The sequence below is a fragment of the Mandrillus leucophaeus genome, unplaced genomic scaffold (genome assembly GCF_000951045.1).
Source record: "Mandrillus leucophaeus isolate KB7577 unplaced genomic scaffold, Mleu.le_1.0 Scaffold1183, whole genome shotgun sequence".
NCBI lineage: Eukaryota > Metazoa > Chordata > Mammalia > Primates > Cercopithecidae > Mandrillus > Mandrillus leucophaeus.
In genome coordinates this window covers 235,687-252,210 of record NW_012100132.1, presented here as the reverse complement: position 1 = coordinate 252,210, position 16,524 = coordinate 235,687, and the positions used below count along the sequence as shown (strand labels likewise).

The following is a 16,524-nucleotide window of genomic DNA, read 5'->3' as shown; positions in this document are numbered from 1 at the left end:
ATGGATGTGTGGGTGGGTGGGTGTATGGATGAATGGATGGATGGGTGGGTGTGTGGGTAGATGGGTGGGTGTGTAGATGGATGGATGGGTGGGTGAGTGAGTGAATGAGTGGGTATGTGGGTGAGTGGATGGGTGGGTGGATGGATGGATGGGGTGTGTGTGGATGGATGTGTGGGTGGGTGGGGGTATGGATGAATGGATGGATGGGTGGGTGTGTGGGTAGATGGGTGGGTATGTAGATGGATGGATGGGTGGGTGAGTGAGTGAATGAGTGGGTAGGTGGGTGAGTGGATGGGTGGGTGGATGGATGGATGGATGGATGGGGTATGTGTGGATGGATGGGTGAACAGACAGGCAGATGGTTGTTTCTATTGGAGGTGTAGATGGCACGCGTCCTTGGTGTCCAGCTCTTTACTGTTGGGCTGGGGAATGGAGGTCCAGAGAAGGAGGGGCTGTCTGAGGCCAACCAGGGACTGATGGACTCAGACGAGTCTGCTCTTTTGCCTCCCTGCCTGGGGTTCCAGTTTAGAAAGTAGGGCAGAGCAACTGTAACTTTGCCCCCAAGGTCCTGACATTTAGAAGGGGCAAGAAGTTTAGGGGGGTGCACAGTTTCTTGGCACGTGCCTCTTCCATCTCCTTCTACAGCCATCTTGGGCACACAGACACACCACCCATACGGGCCAACCTGGTGGGCACCCGCCAAGATGGATAGCTTCAGTGGCTCCAGATTAACGCAAAGCTCCTGCTGACTGGGGCCTCTTCCTCCCCACAGTTAATATTCTCCACCTCTTCTGAGAAGAGGAGCTGCAGGGCTCATGTTGTGTTTCAAGCTGCCTGTGAGGGGCCACCACAGGGGATACAATGCTAGGCAGGATGACTCTGTCAAGCCCCTGCCCCCAAGGAGCGAAGGACTCAGGGATCCCACCTTGCTCTTACCAACAGACCCCTTTCATAAGTCCTGGATGGCCCCTGAAGCCCTCAACTTCTCCTTCAGCCAGAAGTCAGACATCTGGTCCCTGGGCTGCATCATTCTGGACATGACCAGCTGCTCCTTCATGGATGTGAGCCGTCCTCCCTCTCCCATACCCCACATGCTGCTCCCCATGCACCCAGGCCTGGGGAGAAGGCTTGGCCTCACCCTGCCTCCCCTCCGCATCCCTTCCCCTGGCTCCCTGCAGGCTGCACAGAGCCCCCTCCTCCACCTGTGGGGGGCCTGCCCTCCTCAGAAACCCCCAGCATGTGCAGCACCTGCTGGGCTCTAGCAGGATGACAGCAGTGGTAATATTCAGACCATCCCACGCGACCCTCGCAGCAGCCCTCCAGGTAGTGTCACTGAGTCTTAATGGAAAAAAGCCAAGTTCAGGTGCCCTTGTGAGCATGAAGGCTGCACGGAGTTGTAAGCAACGGAAACCCAGCGTGGGCCTGAACACACCTGGCTGCCTCATGCACAAGCCCCAGGCTGGTGTGGAGGCGCCTTCTCTCCTCCTGCACATCCTTAGCACGTAGCTCTTTCTCTCATCCCTGCTGGGGCCCCTGCACCATGGCCACAGCCTGTGGGCAGGAAGGAGGGGAGGCAGAGGGCCCCACTGGCCCCGTGAGCTCTCCGAGGTCACTCTGGCTGCAGGGAGGCAGGGAAGTCCAGCCTGTTGCTTCCTACCCTCTATATGCAGAAGAGAAAGTGGGGAAGGCCTGCCATGCCCCCAACAAGGAAGTTCCCCTTCTCCGCAGCACCACCTGCAGGCACCGAGGTCCCCAGAAAGGACAGACACCTGACTGGGCCCAGGTTCCTCACGCTCTCCCAGACCCCCAGACTCCACCTCTGAGAAGCACCTTGCCACTCCCTTCCTCTGGAAGACTCCCAGGGAAATGAGAGCCTTCCCACTATGGAGGCTGTGTGACATCCTGGAGCGTGACCCTGGACACGCTCACACTCTGTGAAATGGGCATGCTGTCTTACTGGCTGGGTCTAGATCAGGGGGCTTCTTGGCAGGACTCTACCCTGGGAGACAACCCGCTGGCTTCTCCGAAACTCCATTTCTTCTTATGGAAGAGCTCGGGGCCCCTGGGGTCTCTGGGCATTCTTGTAGGCAGTGGCCACACCTGGATCTCCCTGGTCTCCTCCTGGATTTCTTGGTCCCTGGTCGCCCTCTGCCCATGCTGGGGCCTAGTTTCCATTTACTTAAGGTAATGCACAGAGCTGTCCTCTCTCCGTGCAGAGCACAGAAGCCATGTATCTGCGGAAGTCCCTCCGCCAGAGCCCGGGCAGCCTGGAGACCGTCCTGAAGACAATGGAGGAGAAGCAGATCCCGGATGCAGAAACCTTCGGGAATCTTCTGCCCGGGATGCTCCAGATCGACCCCTCGGATCGAATAACGATAAAGTGAGCTCAGGGTCGGGGTTTATTTTAACCTATGGATTTATCTTTCAACATCTCTCCACCCTAATACAGACACAACTAGTTGGCTTTGTAACACCTCAAAGAACTCCATCACAGACGCCCTGATTATTCCTGCACTGCTGGGCTTTTCCCAGTTCTGGCGCTCCCAAACCGTGCTGCGGCGAGTGATCCCAAATGCACCTCTCTGAGCACTGGAGGGAGCAGACGGACTCCCAGAAGGCACAGGAGGCACAGCCTCCAGGACCCACGACACTTTTAGGGTTCCAGAAAAAAATTTTCATTCTACGTTAAAAAAAAAAATTCCTAAAGACAGTGGTCACCTTTAAAATTTTCATTCTAACTTATTTTAAAATCAGAAGACAAAAGTAAATACATAACACTGGCCGGGTGCAGTGGTTCATGCCTATAATCCCAGCACTTTGGGAGGCCGAGGCGGGCAGATCAATTGAGCTCAGGAGTTCGAGTGTAGCCGGGGTAACATGGCGAAATCCCTGTCTCTACTAAAAATACAAAAAAATTAGCTGGGTATAGTGGTGCATGCCTGTGTTCCCAGCTACTGGGGAGGCTGAGGCAGGAGGATCGCTGGAGCCTGGGAGGCAGAGGTTGCAGTGAGCCAAGATCGCGCCACTGCACTCCAGCCTGGGCGACAGAGCGAGACTCCATCTCAAAAATAAAAAAGAATCCAGGCCAGGCACAGTGGCTCACGTCTGTAATCCCAGCACTTTGGGAGGCCGAGGTGGGTGGATCACTTGAGGTCAGGTGTTCGAGACCAGCCTGGCCAACAGAATGAAACCCCGTCTCTACTAAAAATAGAAAAAAAATTAGCCGTGCGCGGTGGCGGGCGCCTGTAGTCCCAGCTGCTCGGGAGGCTGAGGCAGGAGAATTGCTTGAACCCGGGAGGCGGAGGTTGAAATGAGCCGAGATCGTGCCACGGCACTCCAGCCTGAGTGACCAGAGTGAAACTCCATCTCAAAAAACAAACAAACAAAAAAAACGAACAAAAACCAAAAAAACCCCAACACTATAGCAAGGAATCCAGCCTGGGTCATATCCATCTTTATGCCAATGCAGTTGTAAAATCTGGGTTTTCATGTTTCCATGGAGGCAGGGGACCACAAGGGTAAAAGTGCCAGGGCCCGGGACTGTCCCCCAGCTCTATGAGCTGAGGCCGTGCCTCCGTGGAGTACTTCCCTGGGTGTGGAATTACTGGGGTGCTTGCCGGACACACTGGGAACACTATGAGAGACCCTGCCAAATGGATCCCAAAATAGTGAGGTCAGTGTCCGGCGTCCGCACCGATGGGCAGCCCGGAGCCGGAGGCAGAGGGAGAGCCCCACGGGGAGGCGGCAGGGGGCGCTGCTGGGTTACTCAGCCCTCTCTGCTCCTCTGCTAGGGACGTGGTGCACATCACCTTCTTGAGCGGCTCCTTCAAGTCGTCATGCATCTCTCTGACCCTGTACCGGGAGACGGTGCCTGCGTCCATCACCGACATGCTGTTAGAAGGCAACGTGGCCAGCATTTTAGGTGATGTGATGCTGGGGACACACAGCTCCTGTCCATGGCCTTGGCATCCTGTTGTTTAGTTCCAGAGGGTTCATTATTTATGCCCCTGGCCTTGCTCCACACGCACAACCAGTGGGTAGGAACAGTTTCCCTCCATCCATCCCTACACACTGTCCAGGACACCGCTCTGCTCAAATACCCTCCATAGCTCCCAACTACCTATAACACAAAGTTCCTCTCCAAAGCCTGGCCCCCACCTGTTTTCCCTCCACTCCTGCTACACAAATCCTCCATGTAGCTCAGTGGCCTAGTCACTGCCCGCGCCTCCCACAACCCTCTGCTTTTGCTTCCACAGCCTGGGTGGCACACAGTGGTCCCGGGGCGTCTTCCTCACACAGCACCACTTCCTGTGTGCCTCCTATGTGCCCGGGATGAGCGGAAGTGCGCTCCACTATTTGTGTGCTCCAAGACAGAGACTTGGGTTCTATCAAGGAAAAGTCGCTTGGTCTCAGTGGCCTCATCTGTAAAGTGGGGATGGTAACAGCCCCTCCCTCTCATCCTGAACCTGTAGATCCGAGGAGGGGATGCACACACAGCAGCCAGGCCAGTGTGGTGCCCAGAGACAGGGCCCTGAGGCCCTGGTCCTCAGAAAGGTCCCTCCCCTGCCTTCCTGTCCCTGCAGAGGTCATGCAGAACTTCTCTGGCTGGCCCGAAGTCCAGTTCAGGGCCATGAGGAGGCTTCTGAAAATGCCTGCAGATCAGCTAGGTAGGCCTCACCCTGCACCTCTTTCCCAGCTGCTCCCCTAGGGGCAGAAGCTATGGTCCAGCCCGCGGGGAGCTGGGGCTGGCCCTCACCCTGGGCTCTCCTTGCCAGTGCTTTAGTGCAGCGTGGAGGTGTGCATGTGTCCCCAGAAGTGTCCCGTGTCTCTGCTATCCGCCTGGGGAAGGCAGCAGAGAAGGGGAATGGGTAGCGTGGCAGCCCTCACATGATTTTAATGGAGCCATAGACATCCCATGTACCCCACTGTCTCTACGAGGGGTATGTGAGTTGTTTCTCAGTGTCCACTATCATGAATGATACTGGAACAGACACCCTGGTGTATATGTATCTGTGCGCTTATGTTTCTGTAGCACAGATTCGTAGATGTTCAAGGGTGTGAATACTTTAAATTTTCATAGATACAGCAACTTGCCCACCTATTAAGAATGCATGGCCTGGCACAGTGGCTCACGCCTGTAATCCCAGCACCTTGAGGAGCCAAGGCGGGAGGACTGCTTGAGCCCAGGGGTTCGAGGCCAGCCTGGGCAACAAAGGGAGAGCCTGTTTCTACAGAAAATAAAAAAAATTAGCCAGGTGTGGTGACACAGGTCTGTTGTCCCAGCTGCTCTGGAGGCTAAGGCAGGAGGATTGCTGGAGCCCAGGGAATCGAGGCTATAGTGAGATACGCTTGTGCCGCCGCACTCCAGCCTAGAAGACCCTGTCTCAGAAAACAAAACCAAATTCAAAAAGGTTGTTACTGCTCATTCATGGAGAGTGTTGGGAAAAACAGTGGTTTTTTGTTTTTTGTTGTTTGTTTTTTTTTTTTGAGACAGGGTCTTGCTCTATCGCCCAGGCTGGAGTGCAGTAGTGTGATCTTGGCTCACTGCAACCTCCGCCTCCTGGGTTCAAGTGATTCTCCTGCCTCAGCCTCCCAAGTAGCTGGGACTACAGGTGCATACCACCACACCCGGCTAATTTTTTGTATTTTTAGTAGAGAGGTGGTTTCACTATGTTGGCCAGGCTGGTCTCAAAGTGCCTGATCTCAAGTGATCTGCCTGTCTCGGCCTTCCAAAGTGCTGGGATTACAGGCATGAGACACCGTGCCTGGCCAATTTTTAAAACATTTGTGTCAAAACATACTTTCATAAAATCGTTCAACCTTTTTCACCTGCCTGAACATTACCTTCACATCCATCCATCCATCCATCCATCCACCATCCATCCATCCATCCATCCACCCACCCACCCATCCATCCATCCATTTATCCATCCGTCCATCCATCCATCCATCCATCCATCCATCCATCCATCCATCCATCCACCCATCCATCCATCCATCCATCCATCCATCCATCCATCCATCCATCCATCCCATCCGTCCATCCATCCATCCATCCATCCACCCACCATCCATCCACTATCCATCCATCCACCCATCCACCCATCCACCCATCCATCCATCCATCCACCCACCATCCGTCCATCCATCCATCAGCCCTGGATTAGGAATCCACTGAGGTTTGTTGCAGTGGCTCAGGCCTCAGAGATGACAAGGCCCAGCCCTGACCTTCGAGTAGGTGGCAGAGGCCTCATATGGGCCTAATTTACCATTCCCTCCCTCCCCTCCTCCTCTTTGACCCCTTTTGTAGCTCAGCTGTGACCAGGACAGAGTCCCTGGGAAGACAGATTTTGCCTCCCTGGGGAAACTAGGGAAGCTTTTGGGCCCCATCCCAGAGGGTCGGTCTTTCCCAGCACCTGGAACCACACCTCCCTCCACATCTTGCTTAGAAATGGGCTTGCAGCTGAGCACAGTGGCTCATGCCTGAAATCCCAGCACTTTCGGAGGCTGAGGTGGGCGGATCACTTGAGATCACGAGTTCAAGACCAGCCTGGCCAACATGGTGAAACCCTGTCTCAACTAAAAATACAAAAATTAGCCAGATGTGGTGGCGCATGCATGTAATCTCAGCTACTCAGGAGGCTGAGGCAGGAGAATCGCTTGAACCCAGGAGGGGGAGGTTGTGGTGAGCCGAGATGATGCCACAGAGCCTGGGTGACAGAGTGAGACTCTGTCTCAAAAAAAAAAAAAAAAAAAAAGGTGGGGTGGGGCACTTGCTTTGCTCTGCACTCCGGGTGCCAGGACTTCATCCTTGTTGCTCTCATGAGCCTACAGTGGAGGGATGGCTGCCTGGCCACTGCCCCTCACCCAGTCCCCAGCCCACAACAGTTCCTGGCACAGTGGCAGGGTAGATGGAGCCCACCCATGCCCACCCTCGAGGCAGTTGCAGCCAAGGGCTCTGGAGTAGACTGGCTGGTTTTAAACTGCTATAGAGCAGGTGCTTTCATCACACTGACCCCAGGTTCCTCATCTGCACAAGGAGGGCAGTCCCGGGAGGGGCTACTTCACAGGACTGTGGGCAGCACAGAACATGTACCCGTGGCAGACATGGCATGCACTCCACGGACCTAGCACTAATCCTCATTGTCCTTCCCCCTTCTGTTCATCCACCTAGGGCCCTGCCGGCTCCCACCAGCCCCCGGGGGCCCTGGTTTGCTCTATACGCCCCCGACCTGGCCCAAAATGAGTCTCCCCTGTGCCGCCCACCCTCCCAGGTCTGCCGTGGTGCCCGGAGCTGGTGGAGGTGGTGGTCACGACCATGCAGCTGCATGACAGGGTCCTTGACATCCAGCTGTGTGCCTGCTCCCTGCTGCTGCACCTCCTGGGCCAAGGTGGGTGCCAAACCAGGCCAGGTGGGGTCGGGGAGGCTGTGCGCTGCTTCCTGCAGCTGTGCCTCCTGCGCCAAGGTGGGCACTGGGCCGGGTAGGTTGGGGGAATCTATGCCCTGCTCCCTGCTGCTGCACCTTCTAGGCCAAGGTGGATGCCAGGGCCAGGCCAGATGGGGGAGACACTCTTGGTGGCCTAGCTCCGTCCCCACCTGTTACCTGGTTGGCATCTGACCCTCTGGACAGTCCATACCATCCTGTGCCCATTGGACCCCATCCTGGATGGCAGAGGGCATAGGCCAGGAGCCTAGAGATGTGGATCCCACCCACGCCTGGTGGTGGGTGGATCACGACATCAGGAGTTCAAGACCAGCCTGATTGACATGGCGAAACACGTCTCTACCAAAGATACAAAAATTAGCCAGGTGTTGTGGTGGGTGCCTGTAGTCCCAGCCACTCAGGAGGCTGAGGCCACTTTTGCCTACTCTGTGGCCCTGGACAAGTTCCTGCTGCTCCCGCCAGTTTCCCAGCTATGAAGCGAGGAGCGGGACACGAGGTCCTCTGGAGTGGCCCTCAGGGAGGATGGGATGCATCCTCTGAAGGGGGCTGGTAGGACAGTGCTGAGTTGGTTTCACTGCCCTGATGGAAGAGGCTGGAGCTGACAGTCTGAGCCTCCTATGAGACCTGGGTTGTTAAAAAAGTTGAATTAGCTTTCATGATTTTTTTTTAAACAAAAAGTATTTAGTTACCTTTCTAGTTTTTTTTGTTGTTGTTTTGAGATGGAGTTTTGCTTGTCACCCAGGCCGGAGTGCAGTGGCACGATCTCGGTTCACTGCAACCTCCACCTCCTGGGTTCAAGCAATTTTCCTGCCTCAGCCTCCTGAGTGGCTGGGACTACAGGCACCCACCACAACACCTGGCTAATTTTTGTATTTTTAGTAGAGACGTGTTTCGCCATGTCAGTCAGGCTGGTCTTGAACTCCTGATGTCGTGATCCACCCACCTCAGCCTCCCAAAGTGCTGGGATTACAGGCATGAGCCACCGTGCCCGCCCACCTTTCCAGTTTCACTGTTGAAGTTTGGAGTTCCATACAACGTTGAAATTGTGTTCACTGCTGCCTGGCCGGCTCCCACAGACCAGGATGGGTGGCCTGGCCAGGCAGGGCTCCCCTCCAGCCCTTCACTCCATTAGGGCACACGGATTCACGGAGGCCTGCTCTAGGCCAGGAGAACAAGGCAGACCTCGCTTTCCTTCATGCAAAGTAGAGATGCTATCCCCCAGCCTGTGAGCCTCGTGTGTCTCGTCCCACGCCCCAGCTGTGGGGCTAACCCCAGGCGTCTTCCTCTGGCCCGAGCAGCAATGGTGCACCACCCGGAAGCCAAGGCTCTCTGTAACCAAGCCATCACCTCCGCCGTGCTGAGTGCTCTTTGGAGCTACCCTGAGGAGGAGTCGCTCCTTGTCTTGGTCTACAGCCTGCTCACCATCACCACAACCCAGGGTGTGTCTGCCAGCCACCTCGTGCCCCACCCACACTCCAGGACAGCCCTTCCCAGGGGTCTCGGGAAGGGTTGGTTTGGGGTACAGGTGGGTTGGACAGGACAGTGCTGGGCCTCCTCCTGAGATGCACAGTGGCATTTGGCCATCTTCATTCGGTCACCCCAAATGCTGGTCGCATCCTTTTCCATCTTGATGACAAGCTTCCACTCTTGAAGTCACTGGTTCTCTCTACAGACATGCCAGGCGCAGCTGTGGGCTTCACACCAATGACATCTATTTGCCACACTTCCTGCCCCTTCTGGGAGGCTGGAGGGCAAATGCCCTGTCTCCATTCCATAGGGCCCAGTAGGCTTCCGAAGCCACCAGCCAGGACTGTGGGAAGGAGAGGGCCACAGAGAGCATTCACAGCCTCACCCACAAATCGGGTGGGCACTGTTCTCCCCAACAGGAAGCCGGGCCTTGAGAGAGCCTAAGGACAGCCGCCAGGAATCCCATGCAGCGGGGGTCAGGGCTGGGTCCCAGTACCCTCTTTACTGCATAGACTGGATAGCTGATCATACACAACTGATCTCACTTTTGGGAGTGAAAGGAGGCACTAGGAATAGATGTCAAATGGAACCATTAGGCAAAATGGATGTCAGTTCATCCTACCAGGATAGGGCCCCGTCACGGTTCCATCCTGGAAGGCACAGTCCGGCTCTGTGGGCCCAGGAGGCAGGGCCAGGCCCCCTGGATGGGACGCTACAGAGGTCAGACCCAGCCTGGCAGTAGGATGGCAGCTATTGGGACTGGTAGCCCACGAGATGGACAGACTCCTCTGGGGCCAGTCCCATGTCCTCCTGTTCAGGGCTCCGTTGAGTGCACATGACTTGGCCCAGAACAGGCACCCCCCAGATCGCAGGTCAAATGGGACTGCAGTGCCCAAGGACAACAAAGGCGGGAAGGCTTCCTGGAGGGAGGGGCCCTGGGGCCCTCATTCTGGCCCACCCACAGAGTCACAGTCAGAGTCAGAGTCAGTGTCAGAGGAGCTGCAGAACGCCGGGCTGCTGGAGCACATCCTGGAGCACCTCAACAGCTCCCTCGAAAGCAGGGACGTCTGCGTCAGTGGCCTGGGCCTGCTCTGGGCCCTCCTGCTGGATGGTGAGGGGCCCTCCTCCTGCTGTCCCACTGGGGCTGGGAGCCCTCCCCCAGTCGCTCCCCAACTACCCCTGAGAGCCTTTGAGGACCTCCATGTCCTGTCCCCGAAGCACGACAGCCATGGTCTGGGAAAGGCTCTTCTGAGAGCCTGCAACAGAAGAAAATCAAGGAGCAGAGAGAGAGAAGGTGGGGGAGGAAAGGCCTTCTGGCAGAGGCCAGGCTTCAGGACTTCTTGCCCAATGGGCAGACCCCTCAGTTTTAAGTGTCTCCTGCCCCAGGGAAACGTCCTGGAATTTTCCAGGCAGTCCTGGTTCCAGGGGACAGCGTACCATCTTGGCACTCCAGTGCCCCAGGAAAAAGAGGGCTCCAAACCATGGAAAGCCCAGGAAACCCAACAACCCTGCCAGCACCCAAAGTGTGGGATTCTCCAAGCCTCTCCTGGGCTAATCCCCGCAACTGTCTGAGGACAGCTGACCTCTCCCACCCCATTTCTGTTCTTGTCCTTAGTTGGAGGAAGGCAGCAGATTGGGGGTGGAAGGCCCCCCTGCACACAACCAAGGCCTAGGTGTCCCCTTCCATCCCTGTCCTGGTTCCAGGTATCATTGTGAACAAGGCCCCTTTGGAGAAGGTCCCGGACCTCATCAGCCAGGTGTTGGCCACCTACCCTGCAGATGGGGAAATGGCGGAAGCCAGCTGCGGAGTCTTCTGGCTGCTGTCCCTACTGGGTGAGCTGGGTGGGCGCCCTGGGCCCCTGGGGCTGGGAGCCGTGGGCCTCTCGCACACAGCAGGTACAAGGCAGCCTGGCCCCTTTCCGCAGGCTGCATCAAGGAGCAGCAGTTTGAACAAGTGGTGGCGCTGCTCCTGCAAAGCATCCGGCTGTGCCAGAACAGAGTCCTGCTGGTGAACAATGCCTACCGGGGACTGGCCAGCCTGGTGGAAGTGTCAGGTGAGCCTGGGGACAGGACGAGGCTGCCACCTACAGGTGGAGACAAGAATCAGCCTCCATCAGTTATATCTACCAGGTGCCACAAACCAAAAAACAGAAGCAACAAATCAAAAAGGAAAATAAATTTAAAACGATGTAAAGTCCAACCATCCAGAAATCACCATCAAGACTTCTATGCACACTTGATGAATTCTACCTCTGCATTATGCTACCCTGTGACCCTCTCTCCGTCCATAAACACGTCACATCTGCACGTTTCCCAACATGCAGGCACACCATGACTGATCAAAACAGCTCTGGAGTCGGCGTCTCCAATTCCCCACAACACAAACCCTGCCTGTTACTCAGCAAGACAGGCTGGGCCCGGTGCTGAGCACAGCACAGCACAACCGAGGCTCAACCCACAGCACAGTCCTTCGGAGAGCACCTGGGGCCCGGCCCAGACCCCAGCTGGTGCCTAGCGACTGGGCTCATGGTCTCGACCTCTGTACTACCCAACCTTCCTCAGAAAGTGACGACGACTCCTTTGGCTCTTGGGGGGCTGCCTCCTCTGTTCTTGTGTGACCCTATTCAGGCCATGCCATCCTGCTGGTCCGCCCAAGCTGATGGGGCCTCCTGGGTCTCTTGTCCTATCCCAGCCCCCTGTGTGTGAGCTCTGGGGTACCATCCCATCCTGGGCAGAAGGCTCTTCCCTTTCAGGGGAACAGCGGGGCATGAACTCACTCTCACCCATCCCCCAGAGCTGGCGGCCTTCAAGGTGGTGGTGCAGGAGGAGGGCGGCAGTGGCCTCAGCCTCGTCAAGGAGACCTACCAGCTCCACAAGGATGACCCAGAGGTGGTGGAGAACGTGGGCATGCTGCTGGTCCACTTGGCTTCCTACGGTGAGAACCCCTTCTCGCATCACACGCCCTAGAGCCCAGTGGTCAGGGGTGCCCGCTGCCCCTGTAACTGACAGGGAAGGAGCGCACAGAAGATGGGCTCAACCCCACTTCTTAGCCCTCTCAAACTTCCCACACATTTGGCATCTCCTAAACACTAGGGGTTGTCCTGGCTGAGGGGGACGCATGGGGCTCCAGAACTGCAAGGTGGCTCTGTGCATGCCAAGCCCAAGGGGGACTGTGACCCACCCTCGTCCTTCTGGGGCTCCTGGCAAGGGGCACAGGAGGGGCTCTGGCCTCAGGACCTCCTTGCTCCACCCGCAGAGGAGATCCTGCCGGAGCTGGTGTCCAGCAGTATGAAGGCCCTGGTCCAGGAGATCAAGGAGCGCTTCACCTCCAGCCTGGTGAGTGACAGCAGCGCCTTCAGCAAACCAGGCCTCCCTCCAGGTGGAAGCCCCCAGCCGGGGTGCACTGCGTCCGGGGGCCTGGAACAGATGATTGCATGGAACTGACCTTGATCTCCACATGTATAGTTTTCAAGACTGCTCTCCCGCCTGCCCATTATCCTGTCTCTATGACTGGGCCACAGTCAGTCTTCAACAGGAGGGGTCATCAGACCTCTCCAGAGCTTCCTGTCCACGACTACTGGATTGAGTCACATGAGTAACTGCTCCTGGACCCGGGGACTGTCCATGAAAACTGACCCGCCTGCTTCCTCCTTCCAGGAGCTGGTTTCTTACGCAGAAAAAGTGCTCCTGAGGCTGGAGGCGGCCACCTCTCCCAGCCCCCCGGGCAGAGAAGCAGCTCAGCCCTGACGCTGGGGAGCAGACAGACACCCCACAGGCCCCTCCTCCACGTGTGCCCTCTCCCTGCCCTTCCTTTCCATGGGTCACTGTTTCCCTTGGGGCGGCAGGGAGGGTCGTCTGGGACCAGAAGGCACACCTCACACTCCTCTTAGGTGACTAATAAAGAGGCCCAAGGCCAGTTTCTGCCTTAATCGTTTCTGACAAGACGCCGTGACTGGCCAGTGGGGTACTTAATTCTGCAGCCTCTATAGACCTTGCCCTGGACACGGAAGTCCTTCCAGACCATTCTAGATGAGAGTCAACACTGAGCCTCCATAGGTTCCATTCAAAGTAAACATCTGCATTTATTTTAAATCACGTCCTCGGTGCGTCTGCACCTTTTCTGTCCAGCTGTCAGATGGCCCAATAACGCCTTGGACTCCATCCCCTAGTCAGTGCCACTGGCTGTTCCTGACTCTAGTTCCCAGAGGAGTCTCAAACCGGGGCCTAGACAAGCAGGCCACTGGCTAGCGTCACATAGCTTCTCTAGCTCAAACAGCCCAAGGTCGGCACATCTGCCGACCTCCAGGAATAACCGCGGTCACCGTGCCCAGGCGACACATCCTCGCACTATGGGGAGAGGCCTCTGCTGGGTGACCCACCAGCCAACCCTGGGCCAATTTAGATAAACGCTCAAAGTCCAAACGGCCAAGGAAGCCCCTGATGTAACACCTGTTGTACCGGCCAGCCGTGTCTCAGGAGCTGACTGCAGACACCGGGTCTGGGCCCCTCAAGCCCAGTGGAGCTTGTTATGTCCCCTAAGACAAAGGAGGAAAATGGGGCCCCCCAAGAGGAAGGTGCTGAGCACTTCACCCCAGGGTGAGTGGTCACTGAAGACGGGCAGTGACAGCACTGCACTAGCTGGCGGCCCACAGGCCCCATCCTCGCCTCGCCCAGGCAGTCAGCAGTTCGTAAAGCATGGCCAGGCATGCTCATAGCAGCCCCTGCTCCCCACCCCAACCATCCGGGTCCAAATACACATGGACAGTAAGACCAGGCCTCAGACCACAAAGTCAAGAGGAAGGGGGACGTTCTCAGTAGCACCACGCCATGCCCCTCTGCTGTGATTCTGGAAAGGTTTCACCAGAGTAGACACTGTGGGGAGATGTGATCTGTCCCTGTGACTGGTCACATTGCCTCTGTAGCGGGGCAGCAGCAGCAGCCGGGCAGGGCTGCTAGGTGTCGTCACTGCAGTGGTCTGGAGCGGTCAGCAGGGGACGCCTGTCTCGGGCCATGCTCTCCCACTCCTTCTTCACCATGACGTACAGCCTCATTGCTGCCTGGGCATCCTGAATCTAGACGACACGAAACATCCCAGCAGGTGACAAGGCATAGCTGCGGCCCACGGTCAACCCCGCAATGACTGAGCCCTCCCACTAGCCACTCTGCTAGGGATGTACTGAGTGAGATGTGGACCCGGCCAAAAAATGTCACCAGGATGGCGAGGGAGGACACAACAGAAGCAGAGGGAGCAACGACCTGATGGTCCCCACACTTCTGTGACTCAGACCCCCCTTTCAGAAGAAAGGGGAACTGAAAGAGGAGAAGCAACAAACACGCTGCCTTTTTAGGTTTCTGAGTGCAGGGTGATGGCAGGCTGGGCGCCGGGCACGGGGCACAAGGACCAAGCAGACGGGCACGAAGGGCCCAAAGCGCTGAGGCCACGCTGCAGGGAGTGACTGCTCCACAGAGGTGGAGCCAGCTGCTCAACGGGCCGGTCAGGGCAGGGCTGGAGGGCTGGGGTTGGGGGGCTTTGTAATTATTTGGCAACTTTTTCTCCAAATAATGAGAATGCAGTTCTTTTGTGTTGTGTTAAATTCGTTAAATGTGCATATTTAGAACTTAACCAAAATTCCGTAACTCTGCTCTGCCAATTTTTTTTTTTTTTGACCAATAGCCTCATAGGAAAAGTAGGTGCCCAGGCCCCTCCTCCCCCATGTCTGTGTCAGGTGACTCATGTCTGGTTCCTGGTGAGAAACCGCCCCAAACCCCATGGACTGCCTCCCAGGACACACTCACCGAACAGTGCTCCGCCTGCTGGACCTGGAGCCCGAGGATCTTCTCTGAAAGTAGTCGCAGAGACGGCCTTCCACTCTGCAAAGGGGGAAGAGGCGGGGGGGCCTCTGCAGGCTCTGCCCACACAGGGTCACCGCACCCAGCAGGGAGGGGTCGGCTACTGAACCTCACCCAAGCGACCTACAGTTTCCCCCTCAGTGGAGGTGCTCATGGCACTTAGGGTGGCAGCCACCAGCTGCAACCTCTTTATAACATGATGGGCTGGTGATGCACCCCATCAGCCAATCAAGGGAGAGGGCCAGGGGAGGAGTCAGCATCCCCATCGCCCATCTTGAGGCCTCCCTGCTTATTTCAAGAGGGACAGCTGTGGTCAGGCACGGTGACTCTCATTTGTAATCTCAGCACTTAGGAGGCCAAGGAGGGCAGATCACTTGAGCCCAGGAGTTTGACAACAGCTAGGGCAACATAGCAAGACCCTATCTCTACAAAAAAATGAAAAAATCAGCCAGCGGTGGTGGCATACGCCTGCAGTCCCAGCTATTTCAGACGCTAAAGTGGAAGGACTGCCTGAGCCTGGGAGGCGGCAGTTACGGTGAGCCGAGATCATGCCACTGCACTCCAGCCTGGGTGACAGAGCAAGACCCTGACTAAAAAAAAAAAAAAAAAAAAAAAGGGGGATGAAGAACAGCTGTGCCCTTGGCACCCTCTAGAGTAGATACGACAGTGGCACCAGGCCCTTAGTCAGTGACCCTGTTTCAGAGGTTAGAGTGGAAGTAATCATTTTTAAGGTCAGCAATTAGCAGAACTCTATTTTTAAACATTCCTTCTAGTTTTAAAGGTTAAAAGGAAAACAAAAACCCTTTAACCAACAAGTCAGCCACCAGTGACCAGAAACAATGAAGTGACCAGCAAAACAGAAATACGGTATCTTGAGTCACACTCATTTTAAGTACCTTTACTTGACTCTTGAAAGGTTTATATTTCTGTGTGTCTCGAATCTTCTTTTTTGGATGATCAAGAAACAGTACCTAGAAAAAGAAAGTATGATGATAATCATTTTCATTTTTGGTTTATAGTAGCAGAACCCCCTCCCCCCGCCACCTTTTACAAGTAACATCTTTGTGTGTGTGTGACCTAGTCTTGCTCTGTCACCCAGGCGGGAATGCAGTGGCTCAATCTTGGCTGACTGCAACCTCCGCCTCCAGGTTTCAAGTGATTCTCCTGCCTCAGCCTCCCGAATAGCTGGGATTACAAGTGCCCGCCACCACACCTGGCTGATTTCTGTATTTTTCAGTACAGACAGGGTTTTGCCATGTTGGCCGGGCTGGTCTCAGAACTCCTGACCTCAGGTGACCCACCTGACTCGGCCTCCCAAAGTGGTGGGACTACAGGTGTGAGCCACCGTGGCTGCCCTGCAAGTAACATCTTGTAGGGAATCCAAGCATGTCACACACACCCAGAAACGAGGCATTGATACAAACTTAAACTCCATGAGGAAATTTATCACAGTGACTTAAGCATCATGATGCCCAACAGTCAGAGACAATAAAAACACAATCTTGAAATCAAGGAAGAAGGAGAAAAACAGTCAACAATTAACCAGCAGCCAACTTTTTCCTATATTATACTTGTATTTTGAGTTGGTTCTGCACATCAGGAAGCTGGAAACAACACATTATAACAGCTCATCTTGCAATCTTAGCATGCAATCTTTTTTTTTTTTTTTTTTTTTTTGAGACAAGAGTCTCGTTCTGTCGCCCAGGCTGGAGTGCAGTGGCCGGATCTCAGCTCACTGCAAGCTCCGCCTCCCGGGTTCACA

General features: G+C 55.7%; 2 protein-coding genes across 7 annotated transcripts in view; one reads left to right on the top strand and one right to left on the bottom strand.

The window, feature by feature from the left end:
* The window catches only part of STKLD1 (serine/threonine kinase-like domain containing 1), a 29,629-nt gene extending 16,801 nt beyond the window's left edge, over nucleotides 1-12,828 (top strand). The window contains exons 8-18 of the mRNA XM_011965490.1: nucleotides 943-1,061; nucleotides 2,217-2,380; nucleotides 3,792-3,922; nucleotides 4,584-4,667; nucleotides 7,275-7,391; nucleotides 8,744-8,884; nucleotides 9,889-10,023; nucleotides 10,617-10,745; nucleotides 10,838-10,966; nucleotides 11,707-11,847; nucleotides 12,169-12,828. Of these exons, the coding sequence (XP_011820880.1) occupies nucleotides 943-1,061; nucleotides 2,217-2,380; nucleotides 3,792-3,922; nucleotides 4,584-4,667; nucleotides 7,275-7,391; nucleotides 8,744-8,884; nucleotides 9,889-10,023; nucleotides 10,617-10,745; nucleotides 10,838-10,966; nucleotides 11,707-11,847; nucleotides 12,169-12,356 (1,478 nt within the window). The 3' untranslated portion in view covers nucleotides 12,357-12,828. The remainder of the gene's footprint in view (nucleotides 1-942; nucleotides 1,062-2,216; nucleotides 2,381-3,791; nucleotides 3,923-4,583; nucleotides 4,668-7,274; nucleotides 7,392-8,743; nucleotides 8,885-9,888; nucleotides 10,024-10,616; nucleotides 10,746-10,837; nucleotides 10,967-11,706; nucleotides 11,848-12,168) is intronic.
* A 146-nt stretch (nucleotides 12,829-12,974) lies between these two features.
* The window catches only part of REXO4 (REX4, RNA exonuclease 4 homolog (S. cerevisiae)), a 12,956-nt gene continuing 9,406 nt past the window's right edge, over nucleotides 12,975-16,524 (bottom strand). For 4 of the 6 annotated variants that reach the window (XM_011965511.1, XM_011965521.1, XM_011965499.1 and 1 more), the window contains 3 exons: nucleotides 15,659-15,733; nucleotides 14,709-14,783; nucleotides 12,975-13,984 (listed from right to left, as the gene is read on the bottom strand). In XM_011965511.1, coding sequence (XP_011820901.1) covers nucleotides 13,865-13,984; nucleotides 14,709-14,783; nucleotides 15,659-15,733 — 270 coding nt within the window. In that variant the 3' untranslated portion in view covers nucleotides 12,975-13,864. The remainder of the gene's footprint in view (nucleotides 13,985-14,708; nucleotides 14,784-15,658; nucleotides 15,734-16,524) is intronic. The other 2 variants (XM_011965504.1, XM_011965531.1) reach the window with 1 other exon arrangement.